The sequence below is a fragment of the Ornithorhynchus anatinus genome, chromosome 19 (assembly GCF_004115215.2).
Source record: "Ornithorhynchus anatinus isolate Pmale09 chromosome 19, mOrnAna1.pri.v4, whole genome shotgun sequence".
NCBI lineage: Eukaryota > Metazoa > Chordata > Mammalia > Monotremata > Ornithorhynchidae > Ornithorhynchus > Ornithorhynchus anatinus.
This window is the reverse complement of record NC_041746.1, coordinates 14946739-14966786: the sequence shown is the minus strand read 5'-3', so window position 1 is coordinate 14966786 and position 20048 is coordinate 14946739. Positions and strand designations below refer to the sequence as shown.

The window sequence follows — 20048 nt, the reverse complement described above, 5'->3', positions numbered from 1 at the left end:
GGATAGGCCACGGGCCCGGGGGGGGGTGGAAGGACCTAGGTTCTAATCTCCGCTCGGCAGCTTGTCCGCTGTGTCACCTGGAGACGACTCGCTTCACTTCTCTGGGCCTCGGTCACCTCATTTGGAAAATGGGGATATAGACTGTAACTCCCTCTCTAGACTGTAAACCCGTTGTGGGCAGGGAATGTGCCGTTTATTATGATACTGTACTCGCCCATGTGCTTAGAACGGTGCTCCGTACACAGTAAGTGCTCGATAAGTACTACTGACTGACTGTTGACTGAGTACCATTGACTTGTTGACTAAGTACTACTGACATGGGACACAGACCGTGTCCAACCTGATCAGCTCGTATCTAGCCCAGCGCACAGTACAGTGCCTGGCACGTAGTAAGCGCTGACCAAATACCACGTCAAAGAAAAAGGGTCTGAGGCTGGGCGGCAGACGTGGCAGCTGTGCCATCCCACCCAACCCCACGGTGTGGCCTGGCCCCCCGGGCGCACGGGACCGGTCTGCCCCCCATCACAAACCTCCTCCCCCCGAGGCCAGAGACGGAGAGCGCGGAGCCGGGGGAGGGTCCCGCTCGGGCCGGGGGCATCCGGGGGTCCCGGGAGGGCGGGGGGGCGAGACTCACCCCCCAGAGCTGCAGGCACTCTTTGCGGATCTCCGCCTGGCGGGGCTCGCTGAGGGTTCTGCGGGGAAAAGCCGACGCCTGGTTAACGCAATGGAGGGGACTTCCTTCCCCACAGACCTGCAGAGGGGAAAGGTGGGTGCGTGCCCCTTCCCCTGCCCCTTTCCCTGCCCCCCAAGCCACACACAACACAAACACACAAACACACACGTGTTCCTGCCCTCGGCGTGGAACCAACCGGTCCGGCCAAGTGGGTCCTTCTTTTGTACCGGGCACCCGGGCGAGAGGCCGGCATAGCAGGCGATGACCGGCCCGCTCACCTCCCCTGCCAGGGGGTCGGGGGGCCCTGCCACCGTCCTCCCAGGCTAAGGAACCTTTGGGGGGGGGGGGGACCAGCACGGGCAGGGATCGTGTCTGCCGACTCCGCCGAACCGTCCGCTGCCGAGCGCTCAGTGCAGCGCTCTGCCGTAGTACGCGTCTGACTAATACCGCTGACGACGGGCCCGCACCCCGAAGACGGGTCAGTGGGGGCACTCCCTTCCCGAGTCTCCCCACCCCCGGGCCGGGTGACGACCGGGGGAGCCTGCCCGAGACGCCGAGACGCATCGAGGTTGCGACGCGGTAAGGGCGAGAGGGGGCCGGGGTCTTGGCCGGAGCCGGGTCGGGATCCTGCCCATCTGTAGCCGAACGACCGTCCGTCCATCCTCCGCCTCCCCCCGCATCCCTCAGAGACCGGAACGCTTACGTGTCTTGGACGAAGGCGTGGATCTTGGCCAAGGCTTTGATCTGAACGCTGCAGTGACTGGAAATGATCGAAAAAAATTAAAATACGAATTTTCTGTAGGAAAACCCCAACAGGGCGGGCTCACTCGACCGGAAGGCCTTCCGACCCCAGGCGAGACGAGAACGGGGAAAGCCAGCCCCGAATCAATCGATCGCATTTATTGAGCGCATACTGTGTGCTGAGCACTGTACTGAGCGCACGGGAGAACGCAATATAAGAGAGTCGGTGGACGCATTCCCTGCCCACAAGGTCGCGGTCTGGAGGTGGAGACGGACGTTGATATAAATAAGTAAATTACGGATACGGACGTAAGCGGCGTGGGGCCGAAGGAGGGGGACCGGGACCGGATCCAACCCGACCTGCTCGATTCCACCCCGGCACTTAGTACGGTGCCTGGTACGTAGTAAGCGCTTAGCGAATACCACGCTTCTTATTAACACCGGCAGAAACGATTCGGGAGACGTGACTTCTGCTTTCCGGCAGCCCTCGGAGGGAGGAGGAGTCCACTCCGCCCGGTCCCGGCCGCAGCGGGGTCCGGACCTCCCCCCGCCCGTGCCAACCAGCCCGGGTTCCTGCTGGCTGTTCAGTCCCGGGGCCCACAACGCCCTCGGGGTCTCCGGGAGCTGATCCGGGCAGCTGGGAGTCCCGCGGGCCCGCCCCCCCCACCCGAGATCCCGCCGACCGTCACCCCGGCCGGGGGAACCTCACCAAGGTCGAGGAGGCCGGAAGGATAGGCCAGCTGGCGGCCGGGGGGCTTCCCTCCCGCTCCGCCCGCCCCCGGCCGGCTCCGTCCTCACCTCTCGTTGGAGCGGATCATGTAGTCGGTGAACTCGTGGTCTCCCTTGATGACCTCCAAGGGGACGACGAGGTTCACGTCGAGGTCGGTGCCGCGCAGCTGATTGAGTTTGATGTTGACCATGAAGAGGTACTCCCGCACGTCGTCGATCCCGGACTTGAGGCTCTTGCACACCACGTACCTGCGGCGGCAGGCGCGGGGGCCCTGGGCGCCACGGTCGCTTCCCCGGCCCGACGGCCACCCCCGCTCCGCGGTTTTCCCCCCACCCCCGACGAGGGAGGCTCAGGGTCCCCGACTGCCCCTTGCCAGCACCACCGGAGGAGGATGAGGGTCTCCGCGGGGCCTCCCGGCTGTGCTCTTTCCTCCTCTCTTTGCTGGACTGGAGACTCTAGACCGAAAGCTCGCCGTTGGCGGGGAATGTGTCTGCTTTTTTGTTCCACTGGACTCTCCCGAGCACTCGGTACAGTGTTCCGCACACGGCCAGCGCTCGATAACTACGACCGAGCTCACCGTGGGCGGGGAATGTGTGTTATTTCGTTCGATTACACTCTCCCGAGCGTTTAGTACGGCGCCGTACGGTAAGCGCTCGGTAAGACTGACTGCTGGGCCGACTCATCGCCCCCTCCCTCCAGGGCCCGAGCTCAGTGGGGCTCCAGTCTTCATCCCCATTTAACGGGTGAGGAAACTGAGGCTCAGAGAAGCCAAGTGCTCAAGGTCTCCCAGCAGACAAGCGGAGGCTGGATTACAACTCAGGTCCTGCTGACTCCCAGGCCCACGCCCTATCCTCTAGGCCATGCTACTATTTAATAGTTATGGTATTTGTTAAGCCCCTACTAGGTGCCAAGCACTGTTCTAAGCGCTGGGTCTAGCTCGAACCAACTTGGCATCTCTCCCTAAAGGAGGGAGCCTCCTGAAGCTGAAAAAGAGCTCAGATTCCATTCATTTGGAAGCACCGTGGTGTGTCATCTTTACAGCTGGTGGGAAGGTCAACCCAAGGAGGACTTGAGGCCGAACCCGCTAAGCCCTCTGATAAGCACCCCGCCCCTGCTGCCCTTATCAGTAACTTGGTTTCCAGTCTGTCTCCTCCGCTAAATTCTAAGATCCTTGCGGGTAGCCACCTGTCTACTGTATATGCTTCCGAGCGCTGAGCTCAGCGTGGCCTAGTGGACGCAGTACGGAGCCAGAAGGACCTGGGTTCTGATCCCGGCTTTGCCACTCGTCTGCTGCGTGACCTTGGGCGAGTCGCTCCACTTCTCTGTGCCTCAGGGGTACCTCATCTGGAAAATGGGGATGAACACATGGGACGGGGACCGCGTCCAACCCGACGAGCTGGTATCTACCCCCGGACTTGGTACGGCGCCTGGCCCCAAGTGAGCACTTAACGAACGCCACGATTACTATTATCTCAGTGCTCTGCAACGCAGTAAATGCTCCCTCAATACCACTTAGGGATCGACCGATTATTGGAGCTCCTTTTCCTGTCGATCTGAAAGTCCTCGATACCCTCTGAGAGCCGAGGGAGGGAAGACTCGAAGGGAGGGACTAACTTGGCCCGCAGACCCTTTCCGAGGAGCGGCGTGGCCCAGTGGAAAGAATCCAGGCCTGGGAGCCCGAGGACCTGGGTTCTCAGCCCAGCTCTGTCACTTGCCTGCTGGGGACCCTGGGCAAGTTGCATCATTTCCCTGGGCCCCAGTCTCTTCTATAAAACGGGGATTCGAACCCCGTTCTCCCTCCCGTTTAGCCTGTGAGCTCCATGTGGGACAAGGGACGGTGTCCAGCCTGATTAACTTGTATCTACCCCTGCGCTCTGAAGAGTGATTTGACAACAGTAGGTGCTGAATATAACCACAATAATAATAATAAAACGGCAAGCTCTGCGCGAGACGCAGGCGGTTCTTTTGTGCCCCACCACGGAGAAGCAGCAGGGAATTTTAGTAGCCTCGATTTTTTTCAAGGTTCGTGAAGCCCCAGTGGTTTCCCTTTCTCTCTCTCTCTCTCTCTCTCTCTCTCTCATTTCTCACCTCTCGGAGTTGGCAGGGCGGCTGGTCACGGGCTTGAAGAGAGACACGCGTTCAAAACAGCAATACAACAAGTAGAGCAGTCCCACGCTGAATGGAGTGAACAGGTCAAAGGATTTACAGATAAAGTGGCCTCCTGGGTCAGAGAGAAGAAGCCCGTTAATAATATAATAATAATAACTGTGGTACCTGTTAAGCGCTTACTATGCGCCAGGCCCCGTACGAAGCGCCGGGGTGGATACAAGCAAATCAGGCCGGACGCAGTCCTCGTCCCACATTTGGCTCACCGTCTTAATCCCCATTTTACAGACGAGGTGACCGACGCCCAGAGAAGTCAAGTGACTTCCCGAGGTCACGCAGCGGACAGGCGACGGAGCGGGGATCAGAACCCGTGATCTTTTGACTCCCAGGCCTGTGCTCTATCCACTATAGGAGACTCTGGGAAGCCCAACCCTGTGGAGAAACGGCCCTAAAAGCCACCCGAAGATTCCTGGAGATTCCCAGGAACGGTGCTCACAGAAGCCCATCGGGGATAAAAAGGAGCAGTGTGGCCTAGCGGAAAGAGCACAGGCCTCAGAGTCAGAGGACCCGGGTTCTAATCCCAGCTCCTCCACTTGCCTTCTGTGGGACCGTGGGCAAGTCGCTACACTTCCTCCGTGCCTCCGTTCCTTTATGTGGAAAATGGGGATTAAGACTGCGGAGCCCCGTCGGGGACAAGGACCGATTAGCCCGTATCTACCCCGGCAGTTAGTACAGTGCCTGGCGCGGAGCAAGTGATGAACAAATACCATTAAAAAAAAAAATACAGGTCCACGTCAGGAACTTTTCCCAAGTTGGAGGGCGGCAGTTGAATCGAGAGGCCTCTTTCCCCGGGGTTGGCCGAACCGGCACGGTCGAGGAGGGCGGGGGTTCTTATGCCGTTTAGGTGCTGGGAAGGAAACCCCTCGGCCCACTCCCTCCCAGGACCCCCGCTTGCTTCCGCTCCCAGGGTAACCCCTGGGAAGCTTCGGAGAGCAAGGTCTCCGGGCAAGAGGACCAGAGGGAAACTGACCTGTGCGGACGAGGGACAGTCCGGTGAGGAACTGGCAGAGCAGCAACTGCTTGCTCAGGATCTCCTGCAGGTTGTGCTGGCCCTTCACAGAGAAGCCCTGAAAGGCAGACACAGAGGTCGGGGGGCGGGGGGGAAGGAGGGTGAGGGTCTTCCCAAAGACCCGGTCCCCAGGCGGATCACGGGGCACCGAGCCAGCAGAGTCAATCACCTCTGGCCGCCCGGGACAAACGGTCACGCTCTGAGACTGTGAGCCCCCCGCCCCGGGGGATCGGGACCGTATCTAATTCCCCTCCCTGTGTAGTCTTTCCCAAATGTTCTGCGTACTGTAGGTGCTTGCTCTGCCACTTGTCTGCTGGGTGACCTTGGGCAAGTCACTTCACTTCTCTGTGCCTCAGCTACCTCATCTGTAAAACGGGGATCGAGACTGTGAGGCCCATGTGGGACAGGGGACTGTATCCACCCCGATTTGCTTGGATCCATCCCGGCGCTTAGTACAGTGCCTGGCGCAGTGTAAGCCCTTGACAAATACCATTATTACGATTATTCATAATAACAATAATACACGCTTTTCCTACAACTATTCGTCGCTACTCTCTTCACTGGGTGTAAACCAGGAGGCCCGGTGGCTCTTTTCCAGGACCGGTTAGCCCGTCAAACGTGTCACGTTCCATCTTTTTGATGAACAAAAGGCACAGCGATGCCTCTCGACTTCTGAAATAGTAACGACCGTTGCTTTTGGGGATTCAGATCTGGACTTTAGGCTTTTTTTTTTTTTTAATTAAACAAACTAAAAAGCAGTCCCATTCTCTCTCCCAGAGCTCCGCCGAAGGAAGACCTTGTTCTTGCCCTCTCTTTCCCCGGCAGCCCGAGCTTCGTCTTTGAGGGGTGCTCTTCCTGGGCGCCACAACGAAAGAGCAGATGCCAACGCCGTACCTCGACCAGGCAGGGCACCCCACGGGCCTGGCTGCCTTTAAGTTGCATCAAGCTACTCCATCCCTTCACCCCAAAACGAACTGGTCTCTCGCAACGCTACCTATCGCTCAAAGCCTCTGTCAAGTCCGTTAACCTTAGCACCGGGCTCTGCCCACCTTAAGGGCTTAATAGATTCGATTCCTACTACCTGGTGTCAAGGAAAAAACTGGTCGCGACAGGTACTGTGAAGGCCGGCCTTCTGGGTGAGCCCATCGTAAACACCAACGATACTAATAATAATAATGAGGACGAATCTGAGATTCTCCAAGAGCTACGGTGACCCTTCGGTTTATCGGGGAAGCGTTCCGGGAGACAGACGACTCGTTTCAGGGCTCCGAGGGACCATTAGAGAATTGCGACCGAGGCGTCCGAGCGGCTCTGTTTCAGAATGCAGCGCTCCCGGGGAACGAGCAAGGGGCTAGGAGAGGCACCCCCTTATGTTTTCCGGGAAATGACGGGGGAGAGAATCGGTATCTCGACGACACACACGCCGTCAGCGGGCTCACGTCCGGCCCCGCCGAGGTGCAGGGCGGCACAAGATGGCTCCCGGAGGGGGAAGGGAGCCACCGCTGTTTCCCGGGGAGTAACGGAACCACCGGAAGAATTGGGCTTGAAAATCCAAATGACGTCCTAGGGCGCGGAGGGAGTGCGGGGGGGGGGGCGGGAGGTGGGCGCCTACCCCATCCGCCATGAGGAAGTGCACGCCTTTGCGGTCCGTGTTATCCAGGACGAAATTCCGAAAAGCCGTGATGTTCTCCGGGCGGGTGATATCGCCGTCTCCTTCAATGCCCCCTTCTCCTGCCACGACAGACGGACCACGGGTGGTGAGTTCGACCTCGGGCGAGTCGCGTGACTTGCCTGGGCCTCGGTTCCCTCCCCTGTAAAATGGGGATTAAGACTGGGAGCCCTGGGTGGGATGGGGACCTGTATATATGTGTGTGCATATATATGTATGTGTGTATATATATATATATATACACATACACACACATAAATATATATATGTAAATAAATATATATACACATAAATATATATACACACACAGGTCATGTATATATACATGTGTGTGTATATATACATGTATATGCACGTATACATGTATATATGTATGTATATTATGTATATATGTATATTATATATAGTGTGTGTATATGTATATTATGTATATTGTGTGTATTTATATATGTAATGTATATATATGCGTGTGTGTGTATATATATACACCTGTGTATGTACATGTACACACACACACACAGAGAGGCCGTATATATACATGTGTATATATACACGTATCCCAAATGTCCGTGTCCCAAGTGGGGCTCACAGTCTTAATCCCCATCTTACAGATGAGATAACTGAAGCCTAGAGAAGTGAAGTGACTTGCCCAAGGTCACACAGCAGACAAGTAGAGGAGTCGGGATTAGAGCCCAGGTCCTTCGGGCTCCCAAGCCCGGGCTCTAACCACTACACCACGCTGCTTCTCCAAGAGATGGACGGGCCGGGAGGTGACGTGGAGAGCTGACAAAATTCCTCGTGCGGGGCCCAGTTCCAGGAACGGGAATGGGATGTGTATTGATGAATAAATCAAGGGGGCCCTCCGCCAGGGACGGGGAAGGGCTTAAGGGCGTCGCCGTCACCGTGGCCGGGGACTCCCTTCGGAGGAGGTGCCGGTGGGCCGAGGGTAACCTCGGCTTCTGGGGCCCGCTCTCTGGACGCCACCCGCTGCAGCCCGAAGAGACGCCCCTCGGCCCGCGGCCCCTACCGTAGTAGGGCTCGAAGAGCTCGCTGGAAGCCGAGTAGAAGTCCTCCAGCTTGAAGTCGTTGGGGCCCTTGAGGGTCATCCCAAAGCCCTTGGCGTGCCACTTCTTCCTCCAGAGCACGTACTCCGAGAAGCCGCCGGGCCCGGCGCACACGTCGGCGAAGTACAGCAGCTCCGCGTCCCGGTCCTTGATCAGGGGCTTCTGCGGGGGAACGGCGCGAGGGGTTACGGCACGGCGGGCCGGCGGGGGCGAGGCCGGCCTGGCCGCTCGGTCCACCGGCGCCCGGGGCCCCGGGCTCACCCGCCAAGCCGCATCTACGGTGACCTCTTTCTGGGGGGGGATTTGTTAAACGCTCACTACGTGCCACACGCTGCGGTTAGCGCTGGGGTAGAGAAGCAGCGTAGCTTAGTGGACAGAGCACGGGCCCGGGAGTCGGAAGGACCCGGGTTCTAATCCGCCACTTATCTGCTGGGTGACCTTGGGCAAGTCAGTTCACTTCTCTGGGCCTCAGTTCCCTCGTCTGTAAAATGGGGATTCGGTCTGTGAGCCCTATGTGGGACAGGGATTGCGTCCAAGCTTATTAGCTTGGGTCTACCCCGGCACTTAGAATGGCGCCTGCCACAGTTAGCACTTAACAAATGCCGTTATTGTTATTTTTATATATTATTGTAATATATAATTATATCATCGTTATATTATAAAACAGTAATTTATTATCTATTGTTATCATATTAATAATTATAATAATACAGAGAAAATAAATAGCAGATAGGCACGGAACTCTGGGGGAAGAGCAGGGAACCAGGAGCTGCAGGTCGGCCCACGCTTACCCCATGAGAGTCTCTGGGGTTCGTAAACATGCGATCGAACACGAAATCGATGTTGGCCATCTTCATCGCCGCCCTGGAACGGAGCAAGGAGGGGAAAAAAAGGCCGTGAGCGCCCAGCGGGCTGGGAGGCTGGCGTCCGGGGCGGGAGGGGAAGTGCGAGGAGAGCCGGGGAGGGACGACCGCCCGCCGACCTGTTCAGGAAGAAGACGCCGTGGATCATCTCGTAGGGGTTGGCCCTGGTGCGGGCCCGTCTCATCTCCTCCTTGTCCAGGACGTCGAACACGCTCTGCCCGGAGAAAACCAGAAACACAGCCTGTGGACGGGGACCGTGCAGAGATGCGGAGGGCTTTGCACGCAGAGAGCACTCAGTAAATACAACCGAATGAATGGCTGGGACAACCACCTAAGCATGTCTCTTCCCAGGGACGGGGATGGGGGGGAAACCCTTGACTCCCTGGAGAAGCAGCGAGGCCTGGTGGAAGAAGTCCGGGCCTGAGAGTCTAATCCCGGCTCCGCCACTTGCCTGCTGGGTGACCCTGGGCAAGTCGCTTTACTTCTCTGGGCCTCGGTTCCCCAGTAGGCACAATGGGGACTCATGACCCGTTCTCCCGCCTACTTAGACGGTGAGCCCCATATGGGACCTGATGATCTGGGTATTTGTTAAGTGCTTACCGAGTGCTAAGGTCCCACAACAGACAATGGAGGAGCCGGGATCAGAAGCCAGGTCCTCTGACCCGCAGGTCCGTGCCCTATCCACCTCGCCACGCTGCTTCCCGACCTCTCGGCTCTTCTTCTGTAAACTCGCGCAAGGAAAAAGGGAAACGCCGGAGGGGCCGTTGGCTTTCACCTGGCGCCCGTTTGAGAGGCCTCACCTTACACTGCAGCATACTGTGCAGAAGGTCCTCCCCGCAAAACTCAGTTTCGTCTTCAATAATCATCTTCCTCTAGACCCGGGCACAAGAAAACAACCATCAGTCTCGGCGGCGGGACCCGGGTGGGGGCTTTTCAGGGTCGTCTGCTGGGACGGAACGTCATCCTCAAATGCAAGGGACAATACGGATACCTTTCCCACGGTCATCCACTCGGTCATCTCCTGGGTGTCGGGAATCTCGGTGGTGCATTCGGGGAACCAGGACACTTGCTCGCTGGCACTGGGCTGCAGACGGAGCAGATGCGGGTGCGGTGAGGCAGACGCCCTGACTGGGCGCATTTACTGAGCACTTACTGTATGCCCTCACTATGCTAAGCGCTCGGGAGAGTACAACGGTAAGCAGACACGATGACTGTCTTAATCAGTAGAATTTTTCAAGCCCTGACTGGCGGCAGACCACCCTCCTAAGAGCTTGGGAGAGTCCAAAAGTGCAGAACTGCCCTCGGGGAGCTTGCCATCTCATGGGGCTCCGGAGAACACGTCGGGCCTGCGTCCCTTCTGGACTGTAAGCTCGCTGTGGGAGGGAACGTGTCTGTCGTATTATTACTCTGTCCTCTCCCAGGCGCTGAGTACAGTGCTCTGCGCACGTAAGCGCTCAATAAATAAATGCGATTCAACTACCATCCCCTCAGCTGTCTCAAGTAGAAACCAACGATTTTCTTGTGGAAAAATTATGAGATTTGATGACCCAATTTCAGGAATCCCAAAGAGCATCATTAGGAAGAGTCTCTTTGTCCTAAGCTTTAGCTCCCACACTCTAATAGATCTGGGGGTGAGGAGAATTCAGTCCTCCTTCCCTTTTACCAGTTTCGATTAGAAATACACGTACACGGGCATAGGTGGATATATATACCCATGGAGACCGTGGAAAGTGTTTTAAGTTTTGGTTTTGATTTTTTTTCCTATGGTGTTTGTTGAGCGCTTACTATGCTATGTGTCAAGCACTGTTCTAAGTGCTGGGATAGATGTGAGTTCAAATTAAGTAATCCCCATTTTACAGTTGATGAAACGGAGGCAAAAAGAAGTTAAATGATTTGCCCATGGTCACGCAGCAAGCAACTGGCAGAGCCAGGATCAGAATCCAGGTCCTCTGGCTCCCAGGCCCGTGCTCTTCCCTCTAGGTCACACTGCTCCTGAGGAGTACATTCTAAGCGCTTAGTACAGTGCTCTGTACATAGTAAGCGCTCAATAAATACTACTGAATGAATGAGAAAGGCCAAATCCACCTGCCATTTCCAAATTTTGACCCCAACCCCAACCGCCTCGCTCTTATCTGCCGGTCTTTCCCAGCGGCTACCAGCCGAAGCAATAAGAAGGACCCTAGAAGCCGGGAACTTTCGGCTTTGAAAATGCTTTTAATTTGCAACCTTAGTAGGTTTTTAACCCTGGGATAGCCTTAACTGGAGCCCCTCCCCAAACCCGAGCCTCATGAAGCGACCAAAAGAACAGCACGGCAGAAGACGGCAATGAAGACTCTAAGCCGATCTGCACCCAGATTGACAGAAAGGGGACCCTAGTCACCCTAAAAAATCCCCCCGAGATTCCGGGCTCACCTCTGGTTCGTCTCGCCAGTCCACGTTCAGCTCCTGGTCGAAGCCCTTCAGCGTCAGCCCCAGGCCTCTCCGGCCCTTCTGATTAGAGGTCTCCACGATGTCCTTCCGCCCCTGGCTGTACTTCCCCAGACCCTGTCCTTCCCGGAAGCCCATCTTGGCCTGAAAGAGGCAAGCGACAGAACGCCGTTACCCGGGCCGGCCAGAGGACGTGGCCTCTGGCGGGTGAGTCTCTGGCAGCGCGGAGGAGCAGGAGAAATGAGACCCTTCTCCCCGGCTGGAATTACAAACCCCAACAGTGCTCGTGACCTCCCTGGAGACCTCCGGGACGCCTCCTTCCGCTGGGTTCCCTCCCGATAACGGGGGGAGCACGGGACGGGCCAAAACGGAACGTCACCCACACCTCCGACCTCTGAAAAGGCCCCAGACGAGGAAAGGCCACGGTGGACTACAAGAACCCCTTCATCCCGATGTTCTTCAGAACTGGGCTTTGGGTCTAAACCAGGCTGGGAGGCGATCTGGAGTTCCAAAACTGAGCCTCACCAACCCACACCCGTTCCCAACACCGCACCGACCCCTCTGAATCCTTAGTCTGAGTGCTCTCCTTCGGCATTGGAGGGACAGACGGCTCGGAAACGTCTCTGAACTCCGCTACGCGGAGTTCTCTCTTCTTGGGGCGGCTCCGTCCTCATGCCCTGGGGGGGGCCTCTGGTTGTGTAAGAGGGATGGATCCCCCAGAGGCAAGGGTGAGGGGTACGTGTTCGGGGCTGAAGAGCCTCTTCTTTGTGCTTCAAGGAGGGGAACCGTAACCCCTCATTTTTGTTGCTGTTGTTTTCAGGGAACGAGAGCCACGTTTTAATCCAGCAGGGGCCCCGTGCCGGGGGAAGCAGGGAACTGTCCAGAGTCGGACAACGGCCGCTGAAAACGGGCACGGGGCCAGGTTCAGTCTGAGTTGAAGGGCTCTGGGAGCCCGCTGCCCCTCGACGTGCCCAAAACCTCTCGCTCTGGCTAGGGGGTCCCCCCGCCTTTACCCTCAACCTACATCTCTGTGGGAACTGCACCTTTCCCAGTCCCTTGGTGGCCTTTCCACAAACCGCGCCGGGGGAGGTCACCTACCATGAGCTTCTGGGAGACGCTGTTGTACATGGAGTAGCGGGAAGAAGTGCCCTGGGTGAGGGAGTCCACTTGGAAATCATGGCCGAAGGAGCCGAAGACGGGCCTTTTCTCTTCACTCTCGCTTTCGGAGCCACTGGTGCTTGTGGAAGACTCTGAAAGAGGAGCAGGGGAAGGTGGGAACCAGCACGACCTGGGGGTTTTAGGGGAACCACGGTTCTCCCAGCTCTTCCCAGGCTGCGAGTGATTTTCTTTTTCATGATATACGTTAAGCACTTACTATATGCCAGGCACCGTGCTAAGCGCTGGGGTAGATACAAGATACAGAGGGACGCGGACCCTATCCCACGTGGGGCTCACAGTCTTAATCCCCATTTTACATGAGGTGCACATTTTACATGAGCTACATGAGGTGTAACTGAGGCCCAGAGAAGTGAAGTGACTTGCCTAAGGTCACAGGGCAGACAAGTGGCGGAGTCGAGATTAGAACCCAGGTTCTTCTGACTCCCAGGCCCGTTGCCCTTTCCGCTGAGCACGTTGTTTCTTCTTAAGTGCTGACTACGTGCCTAGGACCGGACTGAGCGCTGGGGTGATCACCCGATAATCGGATCAGAGGCAGTCCCTGTCTCGGAGGGAAAACTGTGAAACCGATATGGCTCACCAGACTAGCCCTCCGTCTCCTCTCAGCAGGCCCCCAGGCAGAAAACCTTGGGGTTCCTCCTCGATGCTTCGGAACTTTCTAGACCTATGGCTCTTCCACCCAAGCTGGATAACTGGCATCGGACTGAGGTGGGAAATGAGCGGTAAAGAGCGTTTAACTAAATTCCCCTCTCGGCGAGGAAAACTCATTTCCCCGTTTTATTTACCCTGTATCGGAGCCCAATTAAAATCCACCGGCGCAGTCCTCTAGAGGCCCGGCACGATTCAAGGCAAAGGAACAGCGAGCTGGTGCCCAGACCTGCCTTGGCAGCCTCTCTCTGCCACGGAGGTTCCCTTTCACTTGCCTAAAGACTCTGTGGGCCGATCTGTTACAGAGCAGCATGGCCTGGTGGATCGAGCACAGGCCTGGGAGTCAGAAGGTCCTAGGTTCTAATCCCGGATCTGCCACTTGTCCGCTGTGTGACCCCGGGCAAGTCACTCCACTTTTCTGGGCCTCAGTTACTTCATCTGTAAAATGGGGATTAAGACTGTTAGCCCCACAAGGGAAGAGGAAATGTGTCCAACGTGATTAGCCTGTATCTACCCCAGCCCTTAGAAAAGCGCTTGACACGCAGTAAGCGTTTAACAGATACCATCATTATTATTCTGGCCTCCGGCCAGCTCAGCGAAGTCCACCGGAAATCCCTGGGCACCGTCACCTTCCTGGGCAGCCCGAGGCTGGCAACGCCCCCAGATACCAACTGGTTCGCTGGAGCTGGGCTCGAGCCGACAGTCGCCCGGCAAGTTAGTCCCGCGGGATTCTCGGTGGTCGGTCGGCCTAATATAATGGTAAGCACTGTACCCAGCGCTGGGGTAGATACGAGATTAGAACCCAGGTCCTGTGACTCCCAGGCCTGTGCTCTTTCCGCTAGGCCACGCTGCGTCTCTAGGAAACCAGTCAGGGTGATGGTTCCACCAGAGTTCATCCATTAGAGCACCGACCTGTGGTAACTCCGGCCCCCCGCCGACCCTTAGCACCAAGGCGTGAGGTCCCCCAGCACCCAAGAACCAATTATGGGTTTTAATAAATGTCCTCCCCGCCTCGCCTTCACAGTGGAACACAACTGCCCCCGGCAAAAGCTTCCATTTTTTCTGAACAGCAGCTCGTTAAAGCAATTTAAACAGATCCCGATAAAGGAAGTTTTTGAATAAGGACATGAATCTAGGCTGACAGGAAAGCGATGGCGTTTCGGGGCAAAGATGTCATGGAGGGAGAAACGGAGCTCGGGGAAGTCTCGGGGTGGGAAGGGATGAGCCCGATGGGCCTGGAGTCTCTTCTCGGTCCTGAGGTAAATCATCCGCCTTTCTGACTGCCTCGGTTTCCCGGTGAGAAACAGGAACAGCAGCCCCGCTCTTCTGCCCTCTGACCACCCCTGGATTCCCTCCCGGCGTTTACTGCGGTGCTCTGCAGCCAGTAAGCGCTTAAAAAATACGTTTTCTACTACCGCTCACCTCAGAAGGGTGTGGTTTTCAGAAAAACGCCGGCTGTATTTGGAAGTCAATCTATCGGTGGTATTTGCCGAGCATAAATACGACTGACTGACTAATAGCTGGATTGGAGGTTCTGAGGTAAAATGGAGGGAGGGTGCCACCGGCTCCAATTTTTTATTTTTATTTTTTTTACAAACGCAGAGTGGATCGCCGGCTGTATGCCTTCAGAGCTGTAGGCAGAGGTCCAGAAGCCACAATGATACAATCTCATCATCCCTAGAAGTAAGAGTCTCTCTCTCTCTCTCTCAAGCACTATATAGCAACTATATCAACTCTCTACAAAACCAGAAGCCCCCTCACTCCAACATAAAAAAGGCATTTTCTGAGGTCATTTGGGAAGATAAAGGAGGGAAAAAAACACCCTCACTCTACAGACACATTAAGAACCGGAGATTTCCACAAGATTCTCCATCTGGGCTTCTTTATGGTATTTGTTGAGGGCTCTACTGTGTGCCGGGCACTTTACTAAGCGCTGGGGCAGATATAAGCTAATCAGGTTGGATCCGGTCCATGCCCCACATGGGACTCACGGTCTCTTAATCCCCATTTTCCAGATAGGGTAAATGAGGCACAGAGAAGCGAAGTGACTTGTCCGTGGTCACACAGCAGACAAGGGGCGGAGCTGGGATTGGAACCCAGGTCCTCTGACTCCCAGGCCTGTGCTCTATCCACCAGGCCACGCTACTTCTCATTCGCCCATTCATTCATTCAATCGTGTTTTTTGAGCGCCTACTGTGTGCAGAGCACTGTACGGGGTGCTTGAAAAGTACATCTTCTCCTTTAAGATGTCTTTCCTAAACTTCTTTGGTATGCTAACACAAGTGATGAGAGGCTTTTTCTAACGCTCTTCGTAATTCTCAAGTCCCGGTCTCACAAATACTGAATTTAGCCTTGGTAACCCCCCTGCACAACCTATATAACCGTGGCAAGCACGCAAAGGAAGAGGAACCTGGCCTCTTCTGACTGGGCCGTGACGACGCCAACCGCTTCATCTTTTGAACCACTAGTCAGCTGCCAAGAACTCGACCTTCGTTTCGCTTATCTCTTGACGTGAACTGCGGTATTTTCTCCCGCTCCTAACAGATGCTTCGCACCTTTCGGGTCTCCAATCTGTGGTTGGGTTTCGCTCCACTCTACCAATGCTCTAAAACGTGAGGTTGCAGGCCAGGGAACTAATTGCAAATTTAAAGCCTTGTGTTTCGGTCTTTGTTAAGCACTTACTACGTGCCAGGCACTCGACTAAGCACTGGGGGTAGATGAAAAGACAATCGGGTTGGACCCAGTCTATGTCCCATACAGGCTCAGTCTCAATCCCCATTTCCCGGACAGGGTAACTGAGGCATGGAGAAGTTAAGTGATTTACCTGCGGTCATCCAGTAAACAAGTGACGGAGCCAGGACTAGAACCCAGGACCTCCGACTCCCAGGCCCGTGCTATCTCTGCTAGGCCACCCTGCTTCCCTACCTGAATAAAAGCAGCGTGGCCTAGTAATAACGAAGGGATTTCTCAAGCGCCTACTATGTGCCAAGCACTGTTCTCAGCACTGGGGTAGATACAGGTTCATCAGGTCGTCCCACCTGGGGCTCACGGTCTTAAACCCCATTTGACAGAAGAGGGAACTGAGGCCCAGAGAAGTGAAGTGACTTGCTCAAGGTCACCCATCGGACAAGTGACCGTGCCGGGATTAGAACCCATGACCTCTGACTCCCAAGCTCGGGCTCTTTCCATCCACGCTGCTCGGGGACAGAGTACGGGCCTGGGAGTCAGAACGGCCTGCGTGACCTTGGGCAAGTCACTTCACTTCTCTGGGCCTCCGATCCCCTCATCCGTAAAATGGAGATTAAGACCGTGAGCCCCAGCTGGGACAGGGACTGTGTCCGACCTCCTCAACTTGCAGCTACCCCAGCGCTTAGTACAGGGCCTCGCACGTAGTAAGCGCTTAACAGAGGCCATTCAAAAGAAAAAAAATCCCTGAAAGAGACGTACAGTCCCCCGGGGTCAGCCGACAGCGCCGCTTCAAGCCAGGGAGGCCGTCTTACCTCGCGTGGCGTGATTGCCCGGGGGAGGCGGTTCGTCGTCGGACGTGGAACTGAGGGTCAGGCCGAGCTCTGCTACCCTTTTCTTCTGCTTCTTCTGGGGGCTGCTGAAGTCGTCGTCTCTTCTCCGCTTCATGGCTCTGCAATCCAAACCCCGGTCACCGCAGGGACCGGTCCCCGCCCCCGGCTTTTCCCGTAGCCCCGGGGAGAGGGGGAGGCGGGAAACGTCCCTGGCTCCAAAGAGTAAAAACCATCCAAGGAATGCCACGCTGGGAACTACGTTCCCAGCCAGCCCGACGACGACATTCCTTTTCGAAACGAGCCCGGGGGAAGATGCTCGCCTGGCTCTTGCTTTTACTAATAGCTTTTAGATAGATATATACAGGTAATGCACCGCTCAGTCTCCCGGAGGCCTCCGCCCTGCCGTTGTCCGATTCAAACCCTAAATGATTATAGATTAACTCGGTAATCCATAAATAAAAAAAAGAAAAAATCGCCCATGAGTGTTTGCTAGTCACATGGGGTCTTTGGATTTCTGATGCGACGCAGTATAACGGGCACTGGGATTGAATTTGCGGAGGTGGGGAAACACGGAGCCTAATACGTTAAAGTCAACCAAGAGCTGCAAGGTGAGAAAGTCCGCAAGAGAGCCAGCTATTCAGTCACTATCAGTATTTTACCAAGACAATTAAGAAATCCCCCAATGGGACGTAAACCCAATATTGACCGTATGTTTCCTCCGGGCTCAGCTCGAGAGGCGGAGGAAGTTATGAAACTTTTCGGCCGAGTCGGTGACGAGTGGGGCCTTGGGGATATTTACTGGCTGAATACTGAACGACGGCGGGGTGGGAAAGTTCTTCAGACCCGAGGAGATCATACGAGGTCGGTGATGCGGGAAAAGTAAACGATCTTTTAAATATAAAAGACCCATTGCATAAGCCTGGAGGAACCCAGAGAATCACCATTCTGACACACGGGGCCATAACGGCAGGGGGTGGGGGGCCAATCCCCCAAAAGTGGCAAAGCCAATGATGTATTCTTTTTTTCCCTGGTATTTGTTAAGCGCTTACTATGTGTCCGACACCGTTCTAAGCACTGGGGTAGATACGAGTGAATCAGGTTGGATACAGTCCCTATCCCACATGGGGATCACAGTCTCGGCAGGAGGGAAAACCGGAGAACTGAAGCCCAGAGAAGTGAAGTGACTCGCCCCAAGTCACCCAGCAAGCGTTTGGCAGAGGCGGGATTGGAACCCAGCCCCTCTGACTCCCAGGCCTGGGTTCCTTCCACGAGGCCACGCTGTTTCTCTAAAAAACATCGGGGCCAAGGGCAGTTACGGCACCCAGGGAGCTTGCCGGAAAAAAAAAAATCACAACCGGACGAAATGAATACTCTAGAGAAGATTTTGGTACAAATGCTCTTGGGGCTGCCAGAATACTGTAGTGGTGACCCTTTTTTTTTAATTAGGTACCAATTAATGGTTTGAAATGGATGGTTTGGGTCACAGAGAACTTAATAAAACAGACGAAAATTGAAACCGTCACCGTGAATATTTAATATTTCCATAAACTGACTTTCCGGTGGGGGCCACGCAGGTCGCTGGGGGTCTCTAGAGGACGACTCTAGAGAGTATACGGGGTTTGTAGATGGAAGACGAGTTTAATTTCTAATTTCCCGCAGTGGGTGACTAAGCACCTCAATCCTTGGGGCCTGTTTCCCTGCTGCAAAGTAAGCGCTTCCGCCAAATCATCTGAAGGCCCGATGTTTGAAAGACTCTTGGGAAGGAAAGCAGCGTGGCCTAGTGGAAAGAGCATGGGCTTGGGAGCCAGAGGACCTGGGTTTTAATCCCGGCTCTGCCAACGGCTTGCTCTGTGACTTTGGGCGAGTCGCTTCACTTCTCCGGGACTCGGTTCCCTCACCTGTAAAATGACTGTGAGCCCCAACCATGTAGGACCCGGACTGTGTCCAACCTGATTAGTCTGTATCTACCTCAGCGCTCAGTACAGTGGCTGGCGCATAGTACGAGCTTAAGAAGTACCATTTAAAAAAAAAAAAAAGCAGTGAGGCCTAGTGGAAAGAGCGTGGGCCTGAAAGTCAGGGGACCTGGGTTCTAATCTCGGTTCCGCCAATTGCTTGCTGGGTGACTACGGGCGAGTCGCTTAACTTCTCTGTGTCTCAATTTCCTCAACCGTAAAATGGGGATGAACTCCTAATCGGACTGTGAACCCCATGTAAAATTAATAATAATTATAGCATTTGTTAAGCGCTTACTATATGCCAAGCACTGTTCTAAGCACTGGGGTAATTACAGGGTAATCGGGTTGTCCCACGTGGAGCTCGCAGCCTTAATCCCCGTTTTGCAGATGAGGGAACTGAAGCACAGAGCAGTGAACTGACTTGCCCAAGGTCCCACAGCAGACAGGCGGCGGAGCCGGGATGAGAACCCACGTCCTCCGACTCCCAAGCCCCGGCCGTTTCCACTAAGCCACGCTGCTTCTCTGTGGGACGTGGACCGAGTCCATCCTGATTATCTTGTATCTCCCTCTGCGCTCAGCACAGTGCCTGGCACGTACTAAATACCACACACAATCATCCGATGAAGGCGAGGGATGGCCACACCTGCCCCGGAGGGGAGGCGGGCGGCGGCGTTAACTACCTAAGCCTGAGGAGCGCCGGCGGCGCGTTTGGCTCAGTGTTCTGCCTCTGACGGCGGTAACAAGACGCTTGGAAAAAATCGGCATCGATTCTGACGGAGCCCGCCGGCCTTCCTCCTCGCTCCCTAGAGGAGCCCGGCCGACACTCAGTCCCTCCCGGACCCGCTGACCTCCACCTCGGCCCCAACCATCAGACGAGGAGGCCCAGAACCCCCCGCCTCGGCAGCAAGATTAATATTTTCCTTCTGCTGTTCGGCCGTCTCCGAGTCCCACCCAGGGGGAGCCTGGGGATTTCGATCAGTCGGTGGCGTCTGGGTGCAGAGCACTGTACTGAGCGCTTGGGAGACGTTCACTGACCTCCACCTTGGCCCGACGGATCAGAGAAGGATCCCGGAACACCCCCGGTTGGCGAGATTAATATTTTCCTTCTGCTATTTGGCCGAAGAGCACGGCGGGCCCGGACCCCGAATGCGGTTCTCTCGGTGGAGCGTGCGGACGTCAAGCAATCGGGGATATTTACTGAGCGCTGACTTGGTGCAAAATACTGTACTAAGCGCTCGGGAGACGTTAAGTGCTTAGCACAGTGCTGTGCACACAGTAAGCGCTCAATAAATACGGTTGAATGAACGAATGAATGTTAAGGGACCACCTCGACCCAACGGATTGAGGAGGCCCAGAACGCCTCTGGTCGTCAAGATTATTATTTTCCTTCTGCTATTTGGCCGTCTGAG

At 55.5% G+C, this 20048-nt stretch overlaps 1 protein-coding gene across 4 annotated transcripts in view; it reads right to left on the bottom strand.

Moving 5' to 3' along the window:
• The window catches only part of CMTR1 (cap methyltransferase 1), a 31018-nt gene that overhangs the window by 8682 nt on the left and 2288 nt on the right, over positions 1-20048 (bottom strand). For all 4 annotated transcript variants that reach the window (XM_029047206.2, XM_029047204.2, XM_029047207.2 and 1 more), the window contains exons 2-15: positions 16667-16803; positions 12441-12592; positions 11328-11486; positions 9907-9999; positions 9716-9787; positions 9035-9129; positions 8844-8916; positions 8016-8214; positions 6932-7050; positions 5281-5377; positions 4233-4365; positions 2213-2392; positions 1377-1433; positions 635-692 (exon numbers count right to left, since the gene is read on the bottom strand). In XM_029047206.2, coding sequence (XP_028903039.1) covers positions 635-692; positions 1377-1433; positions 2213-2392; positions 4233-4365; positions 5281-5377; positions 6932-7050; positions 8016-8214; positions 8844-8916; positions 9035-9129; positions 9716-9787; positions 9907-9999; positions 11328-11486; positions 12441-12592; positions 16667-16799 — 1620 coding nt within the window. In that variant the 5' untranslated portion in view covers positions 16800-16803. The remainder of the gene's footprint in view (positions 1-634; positions 693-1376; positions 1434-2212; positions 2393-4232; positions 4366-5280; positions 5378-6931; positions 7051-8015; positions 8215-8843; positions 8917-9034; positions 9130-9715; positions 9788-9906; positions 10000-11327; positions 11487-12440; positions 12593-16666; positions 16804-20048) is intronic.